The sequence below is a fragment of the Piliocolobus tephrosceles genome, chromosome 2 (genome assembly GCF_002776525.5).
Source record: "Piliocolobus tephrosceles isolate RC106 chromosome 2, ASM277652v3, whole genome shotgun sequence".
Lineage (NCBI taxonomy): Eukaryota > Metazoa > Chordata > Mammalia > Primates > Cercopithecidae > Piliocolobus > Piliocolobus tephrosceles.
This window is the reverse complement of record NC_045435.1, coordinates 51,041,040-51,062,335: the sequence shown is the minus strand read 5'-3', so window position 1 is coordinate 51,062,335 and position 21,296 is coordinate 51,041,040. Positions and strand designations below refer to the sequence as shown.

The window sequence follows — 21,296 nt, the reverse complement described above, 5'->3', positions numbered from 1 at the left end:
CATCACTCTCTAGAGAGAGAGAAGTATTTTGAAGTCTGTCTGCCACTTAAGTATTGTACGATTATATCAACTGATTGACACCTCTGTCATGAGTTATTTATTTAGTAATGAAGTATGCAAGAGGAGGAGACCTGCACAACCGATACACCGCCATGGCCTCATGAGGGAGAAGGCCTGGACCACATTCAGGCTGATTCCGTCGGCCATGCAGTAGTGCCATAGCAAATAAATTTCACATAGAGACCTGAACCCGGAAATCATTGTTCTTGATGAGGACAGTAACATTAAGATCATGGACTCTGGCTTCAGTACCACATTCCATGAGGAACAGAAGCTGACAGCCCTTTGTGGCACCTACTCCCAGAATTCTTCCTGGGCCAGGGCTACCAGTGCCCCGCCATGGATGTTTGGAGCCTCGGTGTAACGTTATGTCACATGGTGGGCGAAACTCTGCCCTTCTGCTTACTCAGCGCTAGGATCTTCACAGCAAAACGTTAAAATGGAAGATATTTTTCCGCAGTATACTTTTCCCGAGGTCTCAAAAGCCTCAATAATAAACTATTAAGAGTAGACCCCAGGGAGCAGACAGGACTAGAAAAAGTTAAGAGGGACCCGTGGGTAAACAGTGGCCAGGAGTTGCCTCTGACAACATATGAAGAACAATTCCTGGACCACTTAAACCCCAATTCAACTCTTGGTGGCCATGGGATTCCAGGCTGAGAACATCTCTGTAGCAATCTAAGAATTATTCAGTTTTCTCATGGCCTACCTTATTTTGGAGCAAACAAAACGAAAGAGGCAGTTTACTATCTGACTACAGTCCCTTCCTTTTGGGGTTCCCAACTTTTTTTCTCTATTGAAGTTTTCACCTTTTTTCTCTTACTGAAGCGGGCTCATAGCATTCAGCAGAAGAGCCTCTTTCTGTCCAGTGCACCTGCTGGCCTGCAGAGGAAGCCAGAGAGCTTCAATCAAGCCCCCCAGCATGACCGCGTGGCCTCCCTTTCCACCCAGAGCACCAACAGCAGTGGTGGTGACCCAGAAATGTCCCTGGCTCAACAAGCTTCCCCAGCATGACCCTGTGGCCTTTCCCTCCACCCACAGCACCAGCAGCAGTGGTGCAGAACCAAAAACCTCCCTGATTCTCCAATCCTTCCAGTATGACACTGTGGCCTCCTTCTCTGTCCAGGGCACCAGCAGCAGTGGTGGAGACCCAGAAACCTTCCTGGCTCACCAAGCCCCCCAGCATGACCCTATGGCCTCCCCCTCCACCCAGAGCAGCAGCAGCAGCAGTGGAGACCCAGAAACTTCCCTGGCTCAACAAGCCCCCCAGCATCATCCTGTGGCCCTCTCCACCCAGAGCACCAGCACCAGTAGCAGTGGCGGAGACCCAGAAATCTCCCTAACACAACAACCATTTCAGGAAGCCAGCGTTTTTCAGGCTGGGCAGCCCGAGGCTTTGATGTCAGCCTCGCCAATAAAAAGGTGAGGCTGCCACAAGGCTGACAAGAGATGCATTTCCATTCTATTAAAATATTTTTGCCTGCGTCCACCACCGAAAAGGAGGAATAAGATGACCCTAACATAGTTTGATGGCTGAAGATAAAAATCAAGTCGATGGGGTCGTTATTGTTAGCTTAGTCAGTACTGCTAGGGTAGTTTTATAGTCAGTGTAGAGAGGTGGCATCTTGGAGAAGGGATCGGCCTCCACCCCACCTGGCCAGGAGCTCCAGAATTGTGAAATCTTGGACACCATCGGTTGTGGCACATTCAGTGATATCCAACTGGCCCATCATGTGCTGACTGGGACCCAAATGGCCATCAAAATTATCCCCAAGGCTAGCTCCCACAGCCTCACTCTCCAGAGAGAGGGAGAAGTATTTTGAAGTCTCTCCATCACTTTAGTATTGTACAAATATATCAACTGATTGACACCCCAACACCAGTTTGTTTAGTAACGGAGTGTGCAAGAGGAGGAGAACCACACAACTGATACACCACCACTACCTCACGAGGGAGGAGGAGGTCCAGACCATGTTCAGGCAGGTTCTGTCGGCCATGCAGTACACCACAGCAAAAATATTGCCCATAGAGAGAGGCTTGAAGCCAGAAAACATCGTACTCGATGAGGACAGTAACATTAAGATCGCAGACTTCGTCTTCCTTACAACGTTCAATGAAGGACAGAGGCTCACAGCCCTTTGTAGCACCTACCCCTACATGGCCCCGGAAGTGTTCCTGGGCCAGGGCTGCCAATGCCCCCCTATGGATGTTGGAGCCTCGGAGTAACATTACATCACATGGTGGCCAGGGTTTCGCCCCTCCACTCAGGCAGCCTTGCTGTCCTCACGGAAAAAATTTAAAATGGAAGGTATTTTCCCCCAGTATACATTTCCAGAGGTCTTAAAAGCCTTCATAAAAAACTATTAACAGTAGACCCCAGGAAGCAGACCATACTAGAAGTTATGAGGGACCCATGGGTGAACAGTGGCCAGGAGTTGCCACTGACAACGTATAAAGAACAAATCCTAGAACATCCGAACCCCAAAACAACCGCGCTTTTGGTGGCCATGGGATTCCAGGCTGAGAACATCTCCATGGCAATTAAAGAAAAATTATTCAGTTATCCCGTGGCCACCTACCTTATTTTGGAACAAACAAAATGAAAGAAGCCGTCCACTATCAGACCAGAGACCCTCCTGGGGGTCACACATTTTTTCCTTTATCCACTGAAGTTTTCACCACCTTTCTCCTGCTGAAGCGGGCTCATAGCATTAAGCAGAAGAGCCCCTTTCTGGCCAGTGCACCTGCCAGCCTACAGAGGAAGCCAGAGAGTTTTAATCAAGTCCCTCAGCATGACCCTTTGGCTTCCCCCTCCACCCAGAGCACCAGCAGCAGTGGTTCAGACCCAGAAACCTCCCTGGCTCAACAAGCCCCGCAGCATGACCCTGTGGCCTCCTCCTCCACCAAGAGCATCAGCAAAAGTGGTGCCAACCCAGAAACCTCGCTGGCTCAACAAGCCCCTAAGCATGACCCTGTGGCCTCCCCCTCCACCCAGAGCACCAACAGCAGTGGTGGAGACGCAGAAATGTCCCAGGCTCAATAAGCTGCCCAGTATGACCCTGTGGCCTCCCCCTCTACCCAGAGCAACAGCAAAAGTGGTGCAGACCCAGAAACCTGTGGCTCACCACTTCCCCAGCATGACCCTGTGACCTCGCCCTCCACCCAGAGCACCAGTAGCCGTGGTGGAGACCCAGAAACATCCCTGGATCAACGAGCCCCCCAGCAACACCCTGTGGCCTTCTCCACCCAGAGCACCAGTAGCAGTGGTGGAGACCCAGAAATGTCCCTGACACAGCAACAACCATCCCAGGAAGCCAGTGTCATTCAAGCTGGGCTGCCCAAGGCTTTGACTTCAGCCTTGCCAATAAGAAGGCTGTGACTGCTGCAGGGCTGCCAGCACATGCATTTCCATTCTATTAAAATGTTTTTGCCTGTGTCTACTACTGAAAAGGAGGAATAAGATGACCCCAACATAGTTGCATGGCTGAAGACAAAAATCAAGTCGGTGGGGTCAGTATTAGCATAGTCACTACACTTAAGAGTAGTTTTATAGTCAGTGTAGAGAGGTGGCACTATGCAGCAGGGATCGGCCACCACACCTGACCAGGAGCTCCAGAACTGTAAAATCCTAGACACCATCGGCCGTGGCGCATTCAGTGAGGTCCAACTGGCCAATCACATGCTGATTGGGACCCAAATGGCCATCAAAATCATTCCCAAGGCTGGCTCTCCCGGCATCACTCTCCAGAGAGAGAGTATTTTAAAGTCTCTCTGCCACTTCAGTATTGTACAATTGTATCAAGTGATTGACACCCCCGACACCAGTTATTTATTTAGTAACTGAGTATGCAAGAGGAGGAGACCCGCACAACCGATAGACCGCCATGGCCTTACGAGGGAGGAGGAGGCCTGGACCATATTCAGGCAGATTCTGTCGGCCATGCAGTAGTGTCATAGCAAATAAATTTCACATAGAGACCTGAACCCGGAAATCATCATTCTTGATGAGGATGGTAACATTAAGATCACGGACTTTGGCTTTGGTACCACATTCCATGACAGGCAGAAGCTGACAGCCCTTTTTGGCACCTACCCCTACATGGCCCCATTCCTAGGCCAGGGCTACCAATGCCCCACCTTGGATATTCGGAGCCTCAGAGTAATTTTATACCACATAGTGGCCGGGGTTCTGCCCTTCTGCTCATGCAGTGTTAGGGTCTTCTCAGCAAAAATTTAAAGTGGAAGCTATTTTTCCCCAGTCTACTTTTCCTGAGGTCTTAAAAGCCTCATTAAAAAACTATCAGCAGTAGACCCCAGAGAGCAGACCACACTAGAAGTTATGAGGGACCAGTGGGTGAACAGTGGTCAGGAGTTTCCTGTGACAACATATGAAGAACAAATCCTGGACCACCTGAATCCCAAAACAACCCAGCTTTTGGTGACCATGGGATTCCAGGCCAAGAACATCTCTGTGGCAGTCGCAGAAAGAAAATTCAACTATGCAGTGGCCACCTACCTCATTTGAGAGCACACAAAACAAGAGAGGAAGTGCTCCACCATCAGAGAACGTTCCCTTCCTCCTGGGGTTCCCACCTGTCCTTCCCGATCCTCTGAACTTCCCACCTTCCCTCTCCCACTGATGCGGGCTCATAGGGAGCCAGCTTGTCAGACATTCAACGTTCAGCCTGTCGAGGAAGGCCAGATGTCTGGGCAGAAGACCGCCATTCTTGCCAATACACTTGCCAGCCTGCAGAGGAAGCTATATCGGGGAAGCCAGGAAGTTTTAGTGAAACCCCCAGCATGACCCTGTTGTCTCCCCTTCCACCCAGAGCACCAGCAACAGTGGTGAAGTTTTAGAAACGTCCCTGATCCACCAAAAACCATCCCAGGAAACCAGCGTTGTCTAAGCTGAGAAGCCTGAGGCTGTGACGTCAGCCTCGTCGGCAAGAAGCTGGGGCTGCCGCTGGGCTGCCAGGAGATAGATGTCTTTGCATGCTATTAAAATGTTTTTGCCTGTGTCCACCAAAGAAAAGGAGGAATAATATTGTCCCAACATAGTTGCATGACTGAAGACAAAAATCAAGTCGTTGGGATGGTCAACCCACAATTCCTGCATTTTACTATATTTCTTCTGTCTTTATTGTATTGTTTCATTTGGCAAATCATGCTTATATTCATTCACGGGGTACAATGTGAGGATTGGATAAATGTGTGCACTGTGGAATAAGGAAATCCCGCTACTTAGCATCTCCACCACCTCACAGAGACCAAGAGACCAATTCCACGTGAAGTCCCAGAAGTGTTGATCTAAAAAAGTTGACCCCATAGAAGTATCAAGTATATCGATGGTGACCAGGGGCCAGAGAGCGGCAGAGGGAGGGAATGGGGGGGTTGTCAGTTAAAGGACCAAAGTCTCAGGGAGGAGGAAGAGGTTTTGACATCTAATGCACAGCAGAGTGACCAGAGTCAATGAGAATGTCTTGCATTTTGCAAAACACCTGAAAGAATCCATGTCAAGTGTCTTTCTGCATTTAGATTGGAGAGGATGAAGGCTCTGAGGTCCAAGAACATTGAAACCTGACAGTGTATGCCAATGGCTGTAGGGAAGAGCCAGGTGAGACGCCCAGTCTGCCGTCTGCCCAGCAACGTGGGAGCCTGCAGTACTTTCCTGCAAAGCTCTATTTTATCTTTTCAAATAAAAATGGGTACTGATTACCAGTAACCATGACCAGTTCTTGCAAATCTTGTAGTAGCATTAGGCGGCAAATAGGTCACAGATACTCTGCTGCTTTGTGCCCTCCCTGCACAAAATAAGGGCTGTGCACACCCTAGTTCAGGTGGCATGCAGTCAAGTGATCCTCTCAGTTACTCAGAAAAACAGAAGGAGACCTCAGAGAAGTATCAGGGTGACCCCACCCACAGTAAATCATTATTAGTGACTCTGAAGGGCTGAGGCTCTGAGCGGGTGCAGGACAGAGTCTCACATTGTGCATGGCCTCCCTACTTTCATACTGCCTGGTGAACATTTTCAGAAGGACCAGCGACCCCTTCAGGTCCCGTCTGCCTGTGGGACGCTGAGAGGTCTCCAGGAGGACCCTGAAGCCCTGGGAACCAGACTGTGCTGGGGTCAGAGTGGTATGGGTGTGGTCCCCAAAGCGCCTTAGGGGGCCACTTGTGCTGCTGGGCTCCTGGCTGTCTAGTGTGGCATTGGCCTTTGTGCTTCAATGGTTTCCCCTTTTGATAACAGCAGCACGAAGCGCTACCCCTCAGAGTCCTGACGGAGGAGTGCTTCTGGGTGAGGCAGGCATCCTGGGTGTCAGGGGACGGTTGATGGCAAGACAGCAGCAGCCCCGAGGGATGGAGCACGTGGTGGGAATGGGGCTTTCATAAGGCAGGTTCCAGCTTCCCAGGAACCTGGTCTTTCTATGTCAGGCAGTGAATCTATCGGTGTAGATGCCCATCAGCACCCACCAGGGAGCTTTCTTGTGGGTTCCTAAGGAGCTTGAGGTAGGTCCAGAAGGCCCAATCCTTGTGCATGGCCGGCATCTCAGTGTGCCAACCTTGAACATGCAGTACCCACTACTCATGGTGGCCAGGGTCGGTCCTGGAGTTCCCCCAGTCAGATAAGATTCTCCTTCCCCAATAAAGAGCAGGACCAGGTAGCAAGAAGCAGTCTCAGGAGAGGGTGGGAGTGTTGTGGAGCCCCCTGTCTCCCCAGTGAGCTGCTGTCCTTTAAATCCACATTGGGGGTGAAGGTCCCTCAGGTGTCAATACTGGATCTCCCTCCACCCAATGCCAGTTTGTACCGCAGAAAGAGGGCCCCTGTGGGTTCTGCTTGAGCTCCCCAAACGCCCGTCAGAGTCTGTCCCTCCACCTTGCTGCTGTGCCCCCTCTGGAAGTGCTGTCCTGTGAGAGGACACCTTCGCAGGCCTGACTTTTACTATCATTGGACAAGGCCAGAATTGTTTCTGGCTGTGACCTGTGGTAGAGCTTGACATCTCCTCTTCTGAAACCAGGGCTTCCAGCCCATTGAGCTGGGCTGGGTCAAGGGACTATAGGGAAGGGCACCAGGGCAAAAGCCCACAAACAGAGAAACTCCCTTCAAGTATCCACCTGGGCCAGCATGCAGGCCGGGCAACCTTGGCTTGTTCATCATCCTTTGCTACCAGCAGCCTCCATATGGCAGACATTCTTCTCCTGGGGGACTGACAGCCATGGAGGGTGGGGAGCAGGCCTGAGCAGGGCGGGTTCCCTAAAGACAGCCCAGAGAGCAGGGTCAGATAGTGGGGGGTGGGTTCAGTTCCACTGTCCAGGTGAGGAAACTGAGCTGAAGAGAGATCCGGTAGCATCCCCAATGAAATCTGGCCAGGAACAGAAGGCAAAGATTTGCTGTTTACCCCATCCCAGGCTGCCCCACACCCACCCAGCCACTTCCCAGTACTCTGCTTCGTCCCCATTCTCAGGTTCTTAAGTCGTCCTGTTTTACACCTGTCACCCCTACTGGAACAAGGACCTTGCCTCCCTGAGAGCCACACAGCCCTGGCACCCAGGAGGCCCTCAATCAATATCTGTGGAATCAGTGAGACCCTGGGATTCAAGCCCGAGGTGTGTCTGCAGAGCACTGGAAGTGCAGCCTTGGGTCCGTCCCCAAGGTCGCCTGATAGAGCAGGTCTAGGGATCCGCAGGGGCCGTGGACGCCTACCGTGACTCTCGGGAAGGCTGGTGGGACTGTCACTAAGCTTATTTGCCTGTCCAATCTTGGGGATCCTAAGCTCCCTACTGGGCAAGCTCTCAGGGGTTCGGCTCTGCCTAGGGGTCTCTGGCTCTGCCTCCCAGTCCGGGCTCCGACTCTGCCCAGGCTGGGCGGGGCCGTTGTGAGCCACGCCCCCTGTTGCGTCACTGCCATCTGGCCCCACCCCCGTCTCCATGGCCGCTGGACCAGATCTCAGCAACTGCTCCAGAACCTAGTGCGTATATATCTTCTATATACTTGCTCGTATGTGTCCCCTTTTTCCCCAGACCTCCTCCTGTGCAATATGGAATGATGAAAATCTAGAAACAAGAATCTCACTCCCGGCCTCCCTAGGACTCAGGTTTTCTGAAGGGGGATGAGGCGGGAGGAAAAGCAAACCCCTTCAAACCAACACCTAGTCTAGAGCCTGATCACAGGGCCATTCAAAGCACGATTCCTCCCTTTACTTTCCTATAACCCGAGAATTCTTCCTGAAAAAGGTGGCCCCTGAGAACCATCTAAAAGCATTAAGGAGTGGAGGGGCAAGGGTCTTGAGAGCTGGTCTTGCCATCCCTTGTCCCAATTTTCTTGAGGCCGAGCTCCAGAGAAGAGGCGGGGCCCGTGGGGCGTTTGGATTACACTCCAAGTCCAATTTCCAATCCAGCAATCCTACCCTCACAGGCTCCCTTCATCTGTCCACTTGGCAAAGGAAGGGGCGGGTCGGCCCATGCCCCCTGCCTGGCTGCAGACGACAACCATCAGAAGGGTGTCTGTGTAGCCGGGACCCCAGAACCATGTCTGTGTGGAAAGAGCCCCCAAGGACCTGGATGGAGCCCTTTCGGCTCAAGAAGAGCGTGAGGGACCCAGCCCCCATCTGAAACCTAAACCGAATTCTGGCCTGTGAAGGTTGTGAAGTGGGTCTTCTTGCTTCCCCATCTGACGCCTTTTGCAGAGCCTCCGTAGGTCTCACCCCTGCACCCATCACATGGTGTCTGGGCCCTGCCTGCCAGGCTCACACCCCTCACCCTGCTGCCCTATTCCCATCCCTGAAACGGTCAACTGGACACTGCCATTTCCTCTCTTAAAACACTTTCACAGGCCCTGACCATCCCTTGGTCGATCTAGTGAATGTCACCGCCTCAGAGAAACCCTCCCTGAACACCCCATCTGCAATAGGGTCACCGCCATCTTCCACCCTCACTGTTCCTGGTATCTCCTTCCTAGTCTCCACCTCTATGCGGAGTTTCTTCACTGATAGACTAGACTCCCTCGCCCACCCGGGGGCCAGCGTTGTCTGTCTTCTCTGTCCCCGCACACCAGAGGTGATCAATGATCCCTTGTTGACGTCAGTGAAACAGGAAGGTCCCTGAGGTGCTGGGAGCCGTTCACTGAAAGTGAGAAGGAGCCTTGAGGAGTGGAGAGGACCCGAGTTAGTGTCCTCTCCCCACCCGGAGGGTCAGCTCCTGGCAGCTCTGCGGCTCTGTGGCTTGAGGCGCCTCTCCCCTGTGCCCTTGAAGCGGGAGTAGGGGGGCCCGCAGGGGACGCGGCCGCACTCGGTCCGCTGTGGTCCTCCAGCAGCCGCGCCCGGAGGGCGGCACTTAGGAAGGACAAATTCCAAAACCCAGGCCTCCAAAGGACCCATGGGAAGGTCGGGAGGCTCAGAGGAGTGACCCCCAGCTGCAGGGGGTTACCCTCAGCTGAGGCCTCTGGAGGCGCTGAGCAGGCCGGGAGCCGCGGGACCCGCAGAGGGTGCCCGCCTGTGTTGGGGCAGCAGCACCTGGAAGGAGGCAGCCCCGGCTGCCCGCAGAGCTCCCTCTCCCAGGCCGGGCTGTGTGTTTTTTGTCCAGGCTGGGCCGGGCGGATGACCGTTAAAAGCCCCGCCCGCCGCAGCTCACCGCCTCCTGGCCCCGCCCCCGTCTCTATGGAGACCCGACGCGGCCGGACAGCCTGTCAGTAGCTGCTCTGGAGCCTGGGGCCTGCCCCGTTCGCCCTGTCTGCCTCCCGGGGGCCATGCTACCCAGGCTGACGCCGACTCGAGTCACCAGGATACCTCTCCTGGGCCACTTCCCCGCGGGGCGGGCAGTAGGGCAGGGCGGGGTGGGAATCTCTTGTACCCAGGGAAGGGAATTGCCCCCAGGCCCAGAGAGTTTGGAGCCTGGGTACTGCCACCAACAGCCCAGGACTCTCCCAGCTGGGCCCTCCCCTAGAGTCTTCCCGCAGCAGGGCTCTCTTCCGGAGGGGCTGTGAATGTTTCCCCGGGGTGGGGCTAAACCAGAGCCCAGAGGTTAGCCCCTGGGGCATGGATCCCCCAGGTCACTCGCCCCCCACGGGCTGCAGTGAAGGAGGCATGGAGGGGAGGATGGCTGGCTTTTCCCCTGCAAGGAAAGGAGCCCCAGGGAAGGCACTCCTGCTCTGGGGACTGCCTCCCTCTCCCACTTCAGAGCCAGCCCTCAGAATCTTGGCCAAGCTGACCACTCTGTCTGTGATCTCTGCCAGGGAGGCTGAAAGAACATCCAGCCCCACCTGTGGTCCCTTCCCGCCTCAGGCTATGTGACAGTATGACTCCCCATCTATTTGTTCGTTTCCACTGGAAACACTAGTAAAACAAGTCCTCACCCTCGACCCCAGGGAGCGACCCCCACTAAACCAGCTGATGTGGGACCCCTGGGTCAGTGCCGGCCAGAAGACACTACTGACAGCATACAGAGACCCTGGACACCTATGCCCCGTATAACCCTGGTCATGGTGGCTGTGGGATTCCAAGCCTCACGCATCTTGGAATCAATATTACCCCCACAAAAAATACATATATGATTATCCCATGGCCTCGTACCTAATCCTGGGGTCCAGGAGAAGTGCAGAGGAGGAAATGCTCCATCATTGGAGGCCACATACCTAATCCTGGGGTACAGGAGAAGTGCAGAGGAGGAGGCGCTCCGTCATTGGAGCACAGTCCCTTCCTCCTGGGGGTCCCACCTGTTCTTCCCCATCTGACAAAGTCCATCTTCCCCGTGGAACCAAAGAGGGCTCAAAGGGAGCCAGCTGTTCCCACTTTTAATTTTTGGCTGCCCAAGGAGGGCGAGAAGTGAGGGCAGAAGCCCACCATTCCTGCTCAGAACTCTTCCTGGGCTGGGGGTACCAGTGCCCTGCCAGGGACATATGTGGCCTCAGCGTCCTCCTCTACCATATGGTGGCCGGGGCCTTGCCCTTCTATTCAGGGAACACGATGGACCTCAAGAATAAAATTCTCACAGGAAGCTACCACGCCCCACCATTTTTTTCCCCCTTCAACTTGAAAGACTCATTCAAAAGTTACTAACACTAGACCCCAGGGAGTGGCCCCTACTGAAACAAGTTTTGAGGGACTGGTGGGTGAACTGTGGCCAGGAGATGCCACTGACAACATACAAAGAGCCGCTACTGGACCACCCGAACCTCAAACCACCCAGCTCATGGTGGCCATGGGATTCCAGACAAGAACATCTCTGTGCCAATAAAAAAAAAGCATTTCACTATCCTGTGGCCACCTATCTCCTTTTAGAACAAACAAAAGCAGCAGTCCACCATCAGACCATGGTCCCTTCCTCCTGGGGTTCCCACCTGTCCTTCTCTATCCACTGAAGTTTCCACCTTCCCTCTCCCACCGAAGCAGACTCACAGCGAGCCGGCGTGTCCCATATTCAGCATTCAGCAGAAGACCACTGTTCCTGCCAGTGCCCCTGCTGGCCTGCAGAGGAAGCCAGTTTTAGTAAAGCCCCCAGCATGACCCTGTGGCCTCCCCCTCCACCCAGAGCACCAGCAGCAGTGGCAGAGACCCAGAAACATCCCTGGCCCAGCGACAACCATCGCAGGAAGCCAGCGTTGTCCAAGCTGGACAGCCTGAGGCTGTGATGTCAGCCTCACCAACAAGAAACTGGGGCTTTCATGGCCACGGGCAATGGCTCATGCCTGTAATCCCAGCACTTTGGGAGGCCGAGACAGGTGAATCACGAGGTCAAGAGATCGAGACCATCCTGGCTAACATGGTGAAACCCCGTCTTTACTAAACACACAAACAATTAGCCGAGCGTGGTGGTGGGCGCCTGTAGTCCCAGCTACTCGGGTGGCTGAGGCAGGAGAATGGTGTGAACCTGGGAGGCAGAGCTTGCAGTGAGCCGAGATTACACTGCACTCCAGCCTGGGGGACAGAATGAGACTCCATCTCAAAAAAAAAAAAAAAAAAAAAAGAAAGAAAGAAAGAAAGAAAGATACTGGGGCTGCTGCAGGGCTGCCAGACAATGCACCTTTCAATTCCTTTTTCTCTTTTTTTGGCAAATCATGCTTGTATTCATTCATGGGGTACAATGTGAGGATTAGATAGATGTGTGCACCGTGGAATGAGGAAATCCTGCTACTTAGCATCTCCACCACCTCACAGAGACCAATTCCACTTGATGTCCCAGAAATGTTGATCTAAAAAAGTTGACCCCGGCCGGGCGCAGTGGCTCAAGCCTGTAATCCCAGCACTTTAGGAGGCCGAGACGGGCGGATCACGAGGTCAGGAGATCGAGACCATCCTGGCTAACCTGGTGAAACCCTGTCTCTACTAAAAAACACAAAAAATTAGCCGGGCGAGGTGGCGGGCGCCTGTAGTCCCAGCTCCTCGGGAGGCTGAGGCAGGAGAATGGCGTAAACCCGGGAGGCGGAGCTTGCAGTGAGCTGAGATCCGGCCACTGCACTCCAGCCTGGGCGACAGAGCGAGACTCCATCTCAAAAAAAAAAGTTGACCCCATAGTAGTAGTGAGTAGATGGATGGTGGCCAGGGGCAGGAGAGTGGCAGAGGGAGGGAATGAGGGGGTTGTTGGTCAAAGGACCAAAGTCTGGACAGGAGGAAGAGGTTTTGACATCTAGTGCACAGCAGGGTGACCAGAGTCAATGAGAATGGTTTTTTGTTGTTGTTGTTGTTGTTTTGCGTTTTTTTGCAAAACACCTGAGACAGTCCATGTCAAATGTCTCTCTGCATTTAGATTGGAGAGGACGAAGGCCCTGAGGTCCAAGAACATTGACAGTGGACACCAATGGCTTTGGGGAGGAGCCTGACGAGATGCCCAAGCTGCCGTGTGCCCAGCAACACGGGACCCTGCAGCACTTCTCCCCTGCCCTGCTCTATTTTATCTTTTTTAATAAAGATGGTTCCTGATAAATGACTGTTTCTTGCAAATCTTGTAGTAGCACTGGAAAGGTGGCAGGTGAGTCACAGACACTCTGCTGCTTTGCGCCCTCCTTGCACAGAACGTGGGCTGTGCACAGCCTAGTTTAGGTGGCATGCAGTCATGTGATCCTCTCAGTTTCTCAGAAAAACTGAAAGGAAAAGAGACCTCAGAGAAGAATCAGGGTGACCCCACCTGCAGCGAATCATTACCAGTGGCTCTGAAGGGCTGAGGCTCTGAGCGGGTGCAGGGCAGAGTCCCACACGTTGTGCATGGTCTCCCCACACTCACACTACTGGTGAGGATTTTCAGAAGGACCAATGGCCCTTTCAGGTCCTGCCTGCCTGTGTCAATCATGCTGAGAGGTGCCCATAGGGAAGGGGCTCCAGGCACCAGGGCAAAACCCACAGAGAAAGCCCCTTCCAGGGTCCACCGAGGCCGGGCCTCAGGAGCCATGGGGCCCTAGGCACAGGCCAGGCAACCTCGGGTCATTCATCTCCCTCTGCAGCCAGCGGCCTCCTTTTAGGGGGCCATTCTCAGGAGGGACTGACAACCATGGAGACAGGGAGCAGGCCTGAGCAGGGCGGGCTTCTTAGAGGCAGCCCAGAGAGTGGGGTCTGGCAGTGGGGATGGCTCCAGCTCCACTGTCCAGGTGAGGAAACTGAGGCTGAAGAGAGATCAGGTAGCATCTCCAGTTATATCCGGCCAGGAACAGATGGCAAAGATTTGCTGTTTCCCCCATCATCCCAGGCTGCCCTGTGCCCACCCACTTCCCAGTACTCTGCTTTGTCCCCCTTCCCAGGTTCTGAAGTGGTCCTGTTTTACACCTGTCACTCCCACTGGAGCAGGGACCTTGCCTCCCCCACAGCCACAGAGGCCTCGCACCCAGTAGGCCACAGATCAGTATTTGTGGAATCAGTGAGTTGGGATTCAAGCCCAAGGTGCGTCTGCAGAGCATTGGAAGTACAGAACTGGGTCCCTGAGGCCACAGGCAGAGGGGTCCTGGGGACCCACAGGGGTAGTGACGCCTACTGTGAGTTTCCAGAAGGTTGGTGTGACTGTCACTAAGTTTATTTGCTGGTCCAATTTTGAGGATCCTGAAGTTTCTACTGGGAGAAGCCAGAGTTTCTCACTTCTGCAGGTGCGGTGACCACCTGGCCCAGGGCATCATCTCTTCCTCCCGTCTGGCCCCTGCTTCCCTCTCCTGCCACCTCCCGTGCCTCCCTGCCCAGGCGCGGGCGGTAGGGTGGGGTGGGGTGGGAATCTGTTGTAACCAAGGAAGGGAATTGCCCCCAGGCCCAGAGAGTTTGGAGCTTGGGGTACTGTCACCAACAGCCCAGGACCCGGCAGCTCGGCCCTGCCCTAGAGTCTTCCTGCAGCAGGGCTCTCTTACCAGGGGCTGTGAATGTTTCCCCGGGGTGGGGCTAAGCCAGAAGGTTTGCCCCTGGGGCACGGATTCCCCAGCTCACTCGCCTCCCATGGGCTTTAGTGAAGGAGGCATGGAGGGGAGGATGGCTGGCTTTTCCTCTGCAAGGAAAGGAGCCCCAGGGAAGGCATTCCTGCTCTGGGGACTGCCTCCCTCCCCCACATAAGAGCCAGCCACGGCAGAAGTTTGGCCAAGCTGACCTTGATCTCTGCCAGGGAGGCTGATAGAACATCCAGCTCCACCTGTATTCCCCTCCTGCCTCAGGCTAGGTTACATCTAGGCCTGCCAGGGAGACTGGTCTCCTCACGAGTCCCCCGTGCACAGATGTCTAGATGTCCAGAGTCCCAACAGAACACACACAGGGATAAAAACTATATACTGAAGCAGGCCAAGCTGAACGCTGGTGCCTCCCCAGGACACGACCCAGCCATGAGGAGCAGGCTTGGGTTCATTTTAGCTGAGTCTGCAATCAAACCAAGAAGCCTCATTTCTTTGGCTTTGTGGTCTCAGCACCAAGCACTTAGGAGGTGCATTTGTGGAACCTCCTGTGTGGCCTCTCATTCTGGCATGGGTCTGTGCTTGTCACTCAATCCTACCGGCTGGCTAGACCACCTTGCCTTGGCCCCTCCTGTTAGGAATCAGACTGACTGTCTCACTGAATATTGTTGAATGAAGGAGAGTCTCATACCCCAGGTAGTGAGAGGGCAGTGACGGCTGCATGGTACAGTCCTTGTCAGGACCTTTGTCCTCCGTGGCCAGGCTCCAGCTCTGAGCTGGCATTTTCTCTCTTTCGGATGCTGCTGTGTAAACACTGTGGTTTCCTTCTCTGGGTCCTCTTCTCAAGGTTTTCCTCTGCATCTTGCTGGTCGGGAATTGCAGCAACACTTAAAATATTCCGAGTGTGAAGGTTCTTTCAGCAAACACTGTTCGTTCATTTATTCAATAAATACTTATTGAGCTTCTACTCCATGTGCCCGGCACTGTTCGAGCTGCTGAGCAGTTACCACAGTGCACAAAACAAGAACATTCCTGTCTTCAGGGTTCCGATTTCAGTGAGGAAAGCCAGACAATAATGGTGGTAAATAGAGATCATATGTTGTATGTTCAACTAGAAATGTGCTTAGGAGAAAGATAGAGCTGGGGTGGGTGGGTGGTGTTGGTGTGTTAGATAGAGTGGAAGCAAAGGCTTAAAGGAAGTGGGCAAGTGAGCTGTGTCCGCATCTGGGAAGAGACAGCCGGGGCGGGGACTTAGCTGGTGCAAAGGCCAAGAGGTCCGCAGATGCCTGGCTCATAGGGGGAAATGGCGAGGAGGATGGTGTGGCTGATGGGGAGCCGAGGGAGGGTAAGAGGAGGTGAGGACTCAGAGGTCAAGGAAGCAGGAGGTCGCACAGGGCCCTGGAGAACTCTGCCCTTTACTTCGGCAGGGGAGCCTCTTCTGAGCAGAGGAGGAGTGCGATGGGGACCTGGAGCCCTCTGGATGCTGCGTGGGCCAGGGACTCAGGGGTGAGTGGGCGGAGGGAGGGAGCCCAGAGCGGCCACTGCAAGGATCCAAGCAAGTGATGACAGTGGCAGGACCAGATGGGGGGCAGCAGGGGTGGGGAGAATGTCTGGCTCCTGGACATCCCTTGAAAGTAGGGCCGACAGCACTTGCTGACAATTATCCATTAGACATCACCATAGCACTGCTGTTCCCACGCCTGTCAAACCAGGTCGCCGCATTTGTCCTAGCATCTGTCATCCCACACAGGGACGGTGCTTTCTGTGTGTGTGTCCGAGCCTCAGCTGTCTTGCCCACTTGGTTCCCACCACCCCCGAAGCCAACTGATAAAAGGCCACCTGAATTCTGCTCAAAATTCAGTTAAATGGTTACCAGTCATTATTCCAGAGATCACAAGATTTGTAACTTTTCCAGTTCACTATTATAGAACCTAATATTGGCCTTTTGAAATGCAACCCTTTCATTTCAACCAGAAATCCTTTCAGGTTTTTGCATTTCTGACAACTGGATGGTCCCACCTGGACCCTCGACTGTTAGCTCAAGCAGTCCTGTGGCCCCACCCGGAAGCAGATTCATTGAACAAGGAGCCTTTCCCACAGCCCTATGACTGCATCCCCAGCCAGTCAGCAGCCCATTCCTCTAGCCCCCACCCACCAAACTACCCTGGTGAAACCCCAGCCTCCACATTTTCAGGGAGAGTGATTTGAGTAGCAGCTCCGTCTCCCAGGTGGCATGGCCAGCCTCACCTCAGTTAAGCTCTTTATTGCAATGCCACAGTCTCAATGAGCTGATTTTGTCTGGGCAGTGGGTAGGAAGACCCCATCAGGCGATTACAAACCATGAAGGAAGGTCAAGGTTTTCTGATTACCATTCTGATTCTTAGGAGCCTCCCAACTTCAAAAAAACAAAACAAAACAAAACAAAACAAACAAAAACACTATAACTTTCAATTCATGGTTTGCATTAGCAAAATACTGTCAATAAATCTAAATCCATCAGAGGAGTGGCTAACTCAGTTCTAGCACATCTGTACCATGGAGCCTTTGAGGGAAGAATGCATAGTTCTATAGGACCTCATGTGAACTGATCTCCAGAGTATATTAAATCAGAAGAGGAAAATGTGACTAGAATAAGCATCTGTGTATGTGATGGATGTCTATTTCATTGTTTTCTTTTTCTGAGATGGAGTTTTGCTCTTGTTGTTCAGGCTGGAATGCAATGGTGCGATTTCTGCTCACCACAATCTCTGCCTCCCGGGTTCAAGGGATTCTCCTGCCTCAGCCTCCTGAGTAGCTGGGATTTCAGGCATGTACCAACATGCCTGGCTAATTTTTTATTTTTAGTAGAGACAGGGTTTCTCCATGCTGGTCAGGCTGGTCCCAAACTCCCGACCTCAGGTGATCCGCCTGCCTTGGCCTCCCAAAGGCTGGGATTACAGGCGTGAGCCACCGCACCCAGCCTGTGATGAGTGTCTTATTCCTTAGTTATATTTACATCCTTCTGTGTTTCTGAAAGTACACACAAAAACAAGATGGTGTTTGCTCCTGAAGGAATCAGATGGGGTTAGATGAATAGTTCTGTTTACCCTTTGGAACCACTTAAATGTTTTACCTCACTGATATATTTATTCTTCACACACACACACACACACACACACACACACACACACACAGCTTAAAAATCTAAGCCAGATATAAAATAGAAATAAAAAATTTTAAGACAGTATGATTCTATTTACGTGACATTTTAGAAAAGTCTATTTACATGACTATAAAGGGACAGATGGCAGCTTTATGGTTTGCCAGAAATGGTGGTTACATAACTGTATAAATTTGCCAAAACTTATTGAAAGACTTACCTGTAAATAGTACATTTTATTGTATATAAATTATGTCAAACAATGTTTTCAAAAATATCAGTTATTAAAATGATGTGCACATGCCAGGCATGATGGCTCACACCTATAATCCCAACACTTTGGGAATCCAAGGCACTTTGGGAAGCTGAGGCAGGCGGGTCTCTTGAGGCCAGGAGTTCGAGACCAGCCTGGCCAACATGGTGAAACCCCAACTCTACCAAAAATACAAACATTAGTCAGACATGGTGGTGCACACCTGTACTCCCAGCTACTTGGGAGGCTGAGGCACGAGAATCTCTTGAGCCTGAGAGGTGGAGGTTGCAGTGAACTGAGATCCGGCCACTGCACTCCAGCCTGGGCAACAGAGCAAGACTCCGTCTCAAATCAAATAAAATTATGTGGGCCAGGCGCGGTGGCTCACGCCTGTAATCCCAGCACTTTGGGAGGCCAAGGCGGGTGGATCACGAGGTCAGAAAATCGAGACCATCCTGGCTAACACAGTGAAACTCCATCTCTACTAAAAATACAAAAAAAAAGAAAACTAGCTGGGCGAGGTGGCGGGTGCCTGTAGTCCCAGCTACTCGGGAGGCTGAGGCAGGAGAATGGCGTGAACCCGGAGGCGGAGCTTGCAGTGAGCCAATATCATGCCACTGCACTCCAGCCGGGGTGACAGAGTACGACTCTGTCTCAAATAAATAAATAAATAAATAAAATTATGTGTACAAGGGCTGAGCACGGTGGCTCATGCCTGTAATCCCAACACTTTGGGAAGCTGAGGCAGGTGGATCACCTGAGGTCAGGAGTTTGAGATTAGTCTGGCCAACATGGTGCAACCCCATCTCTATTAAAAATACAAAAATTGGCCGGGCGCGGTGGCTCAAGCCTGTAATCCCAGCACTTTGGGAGGCCGAGACGGGCGGATCACGAGGTCAGGAGATCGAGACCATCCTGGCTAACACTGTGAAACCCCGTCTCTACTAAAAAATACAAAAAACTAGCCAGGCGAGGTGGCGGGCGCCTGTAGTCCCAGCTACCTGGGAGGCTGAGGCAGGAGAACGGCCTAAACCCGGGAGGCAGAGCTTGCAGTGAGCTGAGATCCGGCCACAGCCTGGGTGACAGAGCGAGACTCCGTCTCAAAAAACAAAAAAATTAGCTGGGCATGGTAGTGGGTGCCTGTAATCCCAGCTACTTGGGAGGCTGAGGCAAAGGAGAATCGCTTGAACCCAGGAGGCGGAGGTTGCAGTGAGCTGAGATCGTGCCACTGCACTCCAGCCTGGGCGACAAGAGCAAGACTCTGTCTCAAAGAAAAGAAACAAACACAAAATTATGTACACAAATATGGACAGCACTGGTAAGAAGCGTGGCAAAAACACATGTGGTTCTCTTGTTTTGGGCTCAGACATGTGACTGTGCCATCATAGGCCCCCGGGATTTAGAGTCCTCCTTCTGAAAGGCGTCCTCTGCACTCTTAAGCACCAGCTTGAACAAATGAAAAGTCTGAGCTGGAGGGGCTGGGACACAGCACACCTTGACGACAGCTACTCCTGGCTGTGCAGGGCCCAGGAAAGTCCGTTCCCCATCTAGGACCGGCAGGCCCTACCAAGGCTCAAGCTCCTTTGCTGTTTGGAATCTTCCCTCCCCAGCCCCCTAGCCTCATCAAAGGCTGCCCTTTCCTATTCACTGACCACAGCTGCTTTGACTCCATTAGCTGCTGAGCTCCTGGAAGAAGAGGAAGAACCTTGTTTTCCTGGGCTCAATGCCAAAAGACCGTGAGCAGTTGCTCAAGATTCACTTGTGAAACCCCGGATCTCAGGAGGAGGGAAGCTTGACAAATAACGAGCCTCCCACATCCACTCCAACTCTGTTACTGAGCACTTTACAGGAGGAGCAGGTAGGCCCTGCCACCGCTTTAGCAAGGGTGGACTGGGATAGCTTCTGTGATCATACAAACATCAGGCTTCCCTGCCAGATGGCCCACCCCATGGAGCCAGCGTGGCACCAGGCCAGCCCCCAGCCACAACTGCAAAAGAGCAGGAGAGCCCGGAATAGCAGGCCTTCTTCAGCGAGCTTCAGTAGCTTCGCCCACAGGCTGCAGGGTTCAGGTCTGCTGCCAGAAATAGCTCCCAGACCAGCTTTGGTAAGACATTAGTATTTACTAAATCCAAATAGGATTTATAGTAAGAGTCGTGAAACGATAGGTTTTGTTTTATTTATTTATTTATTTATTTATTTATTTATTTATTTATTTATTTTGAGACAGAGTCTCGCTCTGTTGTCCAGGGTAGAGTGCGGTGGCAGGATCTCGGCTCACTACAACCTGTACCTCCCAGGTTCAAGCAATTCTCCTGCCTCAGCCTCCCAATTAGCTAGGATTACAGGTGCCCACCAACATGCCTGGCTAATTTTTTGTATTTTAGTAGAGACAGGGTTTGGCCATGTTGGTCAGAGTGGTCTCCAACTGCTGACCTCAGGTAATCCACCTGCCTTGGCCTCCCAAAGTGCTGGGATTACAAGCATGAGCCACCATGCCAGACCTCAGTTCAGCCTTTTATGCTTGTCTTGAGTCGTCCAATATTGGAAAATACCAGCTCACACTGATGAGAAGCTCCTACTCTTTGGGGCTACCTATGAGCCCACTTTGAAATCCCGAGGTTGAAAGTCCTGAACATCAAAGATAAGCTGTCTGGCAAGTTAGGACGGGCATTGATGGAGAAACGCCTTACAGCTCGAGTAGTTCTTTTTCACCTTACCACTTAAATGGTTATTATAAAATGGGACACTGAGAAATTAGAAGAGTGATTTAATCCCGCCTGCTCAATTGAAGCTCTTCTGATTGGTGAATTTAATTAGGAAATTGTTACTTATGGTATCAATTACATGGTCAGCTCAAGTCTCAAATTCAGCCAACTTTAGTTTCAAAATCAACTGCAATTTTGTTTTTTAAAAGAGACTGGGATCTTGCTATTGTGCCCCAGGCTGGCCTTGAACTCCTGGTCTCAAGGGATGCTCCCACCCCAGTCAGCTGAGTAGCTGGGACTGCAGGCACCTGTCACTGCACCCAGCTTTTTTTTCTCCCCCTTTGGTAGAAAAACTGCTATTATTTGTAATCCTACATTATGGAGAATAGTTTGACAATAGATTTGTCTCTTTCTTTAGCCCTCTCCAACCTTCCAGATAGAACCCCACCCCTAAAGAACACAGGCAAAGAAGATATATCAGCATCAACAATTTATTGCAAACTCCCTAATATCACATGCTGATAGGCTTGAGGATTCACTCAGGAATGTTCTGAGTAGGAATGTCCCTACTTTCTCATGGGAAACTCCAGCTCATTTCATAGGGCTTTCTATTTTTCTACTACTACTTTGGACCAGCCAGATTGATCTCCATAATGTGGCTCTGCCCCTTGACACACTCTGTTCTAGACTCTGAGGCTTTTCCAAGTCACCTGCAGTCTAACTGATGTTCAGAGTGCTGGACATGAAGACACCCATGCCTGGCGTGAGCATGTACTGAGAACAGAACCTGAATCA

At 52.3% G+C, this 21,296-nt stretch overlaps 2 protein-coding genes across 2 annotated transcripts; both read left to right on the top strand.

The window, feature by feature from the left end:
- Positions 1-292: 292 nt before the first annotated feature.
- On the top strand, positions 293-1,525 carry LOC111546890 (mucin-13-like). Its single transcript, XM_031935087.1, is given in 3 exon segments — positions 293-389; positions 782-1,062; positions 1,064-1,525. Coding segments are annotated over 3 exon segments (801 nt in total). The 3' UTR covers positions 1,487-1,525.
- Positions 1,526-2,645: 1,120 nt separating this feature from the next.
- On the top strand, positions 2,646-3,439 carry LOC111546937 (putative protein TPRXL). The gene is given in 1 exon segment (XM_026447488.1): positions 2,646-3,439. A coding segment is annotated over 1 exon segment (780 nt). The 5' UTR covers positions 2,646-2,659.
- The last annotated feature ends 17,857 nt before the right edge of the window (positions 3,440-21,296 follow it).